At 35.7% G+C, this 3,895-nt stretch overlaps 1 protein-coding gene across 4 annotated transcripts in view; it reads right to left on the bottom strand.

Annotated features, from left to right (window-relative positions):
- LOC140336226 (uncharacterized) overlaps positions 1 to 3,895 on the bottom strand; it is a 17,320-nt gene that overhangs the window by 11,716 nt on the left and 1,709 nt on the right. For all 4 annotated transcript variants that reach the window (XM_072419220.1, XM_072419222.1, XM_072419221.1 and 1 more), the window contains exons 4-5: positions 2,005 to 2,099; positions 794 to 929 (exon numbers count right to left, since the gene is read on the bottom strand). In XM_072419220.1, the coding sequence (XP_072275321.1) occupies positions 794 to 929; positions 2,005 to 2,099 (231 nt within the window). The remainder of the gene's footprint in view (positions 1 to 793; positions 930 to 2,004; positions 2,100 to 3,895) is intronic.

The following is a 3,895-nucleotide window of genomic DNA, read 5'->3' as shown; positions in this document are numbered from 1 at the left end:
AAACACGGTAAGAGGCAGCTTGGAAGCCACCGTCAGCTCTATGTCAGAGACAAGCTTGTAGTCAGTGTTAAAACATCAGAAGTAGGTGCATTCCAGAATAAACAAAAGTTGAGGTGCTGGTGAAACAAAGCAAAGTCTAGATACTGTAAGAACTGTGTAGGTGTTTTATGCTCTCTGTATGCATCCCACATCTTTCTATTTTGGCTGTACCTGAATGGCATCAAATTTATTTAATGGTGCAACATTTCTGAGCTTTTCAACATTTATTTAGTGGTAAAATTCTAATATTTTGATGGTTGAGTAGGAAACTTCTATTTATTAGAATGTACTTATTAGAACAAAATAGATATATATAAATAAATATTCAAGCTTGAAATTTTAACAGACCTGGTAATGATACCACTGTTGTGTTTGGTGCTACAGCAGGAACCCAAAGATAACACATCCTCTAATCATTGCACTAAACAAAGTGCATGTTATCAGTATTTACTCATAGTTTGTATACTTAGGGCTCGATTTATAAAACATGGAATCAGACATTCCCTCAAACATTACCTTGTGGGAATCTTCCAGGTCCATGAGTTTCAATGTCTACTGCTGCTTTATAAACAGTGCTCTTAGAGTTGGTCAAGTATAGTGTTAATGTTAGGCAGGTCAAGTTTCTCTCAATTATATATAAATACCCCTGCATTATCATCTCATTATCCTAATCCACAATCATTTAGTATAATTACTTTGCACAGTTCACACACTTACAATATAGCAAATGTTAGGAATAGGAGTAAAGCAGTACCTGGTCTTGAACAATGGCTTTTGATCATTATCACTTTTTAATCTTTCCAAGGTTTTCTTTTTCTTAAGATTTCCATATGTTTCAGAGAATTCAGAACAATGCAGGTCTGCAGGACTTTGCCTCTGAGATATAGTTCCTGAAATGTCATGAAATATTAAACATTCACAAATAAATTCTAATAAATTTTGAAACAAACCTTGGTCAGATTTTTATCAAATTTGCCATAAACTGCTGAGAAATCTAGTAAAATACAGCTTAGCAGATTGATTCAGCCTCTATCTAGAGGCTCTAGTGGTATGTGACAAGACTCCAGGACTGAATGGCTTAACCCTGGACAAATGTAAGCAGCTTCTTAAGATAACAGCTTGACCATATGATTAAATACATCTGATAAACACAAACCCAGAAAATGCACAATATCCCACTAAAATAGATTTCAAATCTGCTTTAAACATAGGTCAAAATTAGAACACTACCAAATATAATATACTGGTATTATATTAAAATCTCTGCAGCTATATTGTCCCAATAAAATTCACTTCCTCCACAAACCCTAATTGGACTTTTGTTTCATTAAGGTCATGGTCGTTACATACATGTTTTAAAATTTGTAACTGGAAGAGCTTGTTATCCATTGAGAATAGCTATTGGTCAACAGCTAAAGACAAAAAATTAAAATGAATCAAGTAGCACATTTTCAGTCTGAACTTGATGCCACAACTAAAGACATACTGTATGTCATATACAAAATAAAGTAAATCTTTCAGGTTTTATGATCTAAAGAAGGTTTACATTTATTTGGTCCATCAGTGGACCTGGGTGATCCAGCAAACCTGGAATAAATTACATAACAGTAATTTGCTATTTTTTAGCAAATGTTGTTCATTTCTGGACCAGATCCATTCCAGATTTGCTGGATCACCCAGGTTAATTGATGAAAGTGTATATTCTCCAGTGTTGGAGAGCTTCAATAAATCAGGCTCAATGTGTGTATCAGGTGAGCACGTATGAATAACTATAGCAGGTGAAATGTATCTAAAATATAATATAAAATTATAGTTGCAAAAATAGTTCTCCTATATGTAACAAAATATACATTATTCACCCTGGATGGAGAAAGTGGCTGAAGACTCATATCTAAATTAAATTGAAAAAGTGAAAAGAATAGTATAGACCTACAGATACAAACAGTTTTAATTTTATTTTCTTACTCTGTTGAAACAAACTAGTGGAGAGAAGATTCTGCACAGGAGAAGCATGATCCGATGATGTCACAACTGTATGCCTTCTGGCCAGCTGGTCTGAGCTAAAAAAGAATATGTAGATACTTGATATACTGTAATTCCAGATAATGCCAGATTATAGGCACAAAAGAAGAGGAAATTCTGTTTCCTGATCAGTCACTCTAAATACAGTATCCTCTAAAACATGATGCTTTTCAGCTACTAGAGTTAAGCTACGTACACACTTCCAATTATTATCGTTGGAAAACGAACGACGAACGATCCTGCACGATATCTACGAACGATCGTATAGCACCTATCCTGCACATAGAGATAACGACACAATCGTTCGTAGATATTGTACACACAATAGATACGATCGTTTGAGCGATAGAGGAACTATGTGCACGACAGGAAAGTGAACGAACGTTCATTACGCATGCTTAGACTATGGACGATCAACGAACGATCGTACACACGAACGATGTTCAACGATCGTCGTCCAATCCGATCCGCCGGTCCGGTCGTTCGTTTCCAACGACTTTCCTCGTTCGTCGGCGTCGTTGGTTACTTTTTTTACGAACGATTTTTGCCCAATCGATCGTTCGTCGTTCGTACGTCGTTCGTTTTGAACGATAAAAATTGGAAGTGTGTACGCACCTTAATACTGTCAGATGGAACTACCTTCACCTTCCCAGGAAAAATAAACTTTACACAATGCTTTTTGTTTTTTTATATAAATGTTTATTTTAATATTGCTATCATTTCTACATTGTAGCCATCATTGCTACAATTTCTACAACAAGGGAAATACAACAACAGTATGGTGATGTAAATAGAGTAAAATAAATAGGGACAAATATTACAACAAAAAGAGCAATATATGTTCAAACTCCACATCATAAATATATATATTTATTGATATGTACATTCACTAACATTTTAGAAAATGTATATATTTAATTTAGTCTATGTGTGACTACAAGAGGTCAGTCAATATACTCCTGCTTTTACCAATGCAATAGGTAGAATTTCAAAACAGAACCACTTAAGTTCCATGCTTTATTATCACTATCAGCCTGTGTTGTGAACTGAACAGCAAGATATCAGATTACTCATACCTGTACTATTCACGGAAGGAACACCTTGCACCTAGCAACAACTACAGAGCTTGGCTTTCTTATTAAAAAGCACAGCACTTTAATACAACCTTGAGAAATGTCCTAAACTGAGTTCTTTAGATATTGCAAATTAAGTTACTCTCTCAAAGTAAAAAAAAAAGACAAAAGCACCCCCCTACATTTAGCATAACATCTTTTGAAAACATGTGCAAATTATTGGAGGTTTTTGAAGGCCAAATATCTGTGCTAAACTGGGCTCTTTCATTCCCTCTTCTAAGCCCACGAATGGGAAGCCGATGTGGGGAAGACCTGAGACTGAGAGGTTTGGTACAAGACAGCCAGTAACCATTCTAAAATATCTTTAATTGTAACTCTGGTGGAACAGAACTATAAAACCATGTTGAGATAGTGCCTGCATCCTGAAAGAATTGCAAAATATATCCCAGGTGCTTGTGCTGTCTGTTTCAGAGCATGCAGGAATTTTGCTTCCATGGAACATATCTGCTGGTCATGTCCAGTGGCTGAGAATTCTAGGTTAGTGGTTTTCAATCTGAGTTCTCCACATGTTCCTGCCAGTTTCACCAGATTGTGCCTTCTTTAGTAGGATTGGGTTATCCCTCAAACCCTCAAAAAGGTTGATTTGTTATATTCTATTAGCATCACATTTTGCCTCTTTCGAAAGCCTGGAAGTCTCCTGACATCATCTTGTCAGCACATAAATCAAAGCTAAACTGAAATATGATTCATAACAAACACAC

Source organism: Pyxicephalus adspersus, chromosome 8 (genome assembly GCF_032062135.1).
Source record: "Pyxicephalus adspersus chromosome 8, UCB_Pads_2.0, whole genome shotgun sequence".
Classification (NCBI taxonomy): Eukaryota; Metazoa; Chordata; class Amphibia; order Anura; family Pyxicephalidae; genus Pyxicephalus; species Pyxicephalus adspersus.
The sequence above is the reverse complement of the archived record's forward strand: the minus strand, read 5'-3'. Positions and strand labels throughout refer to the sequence as shown.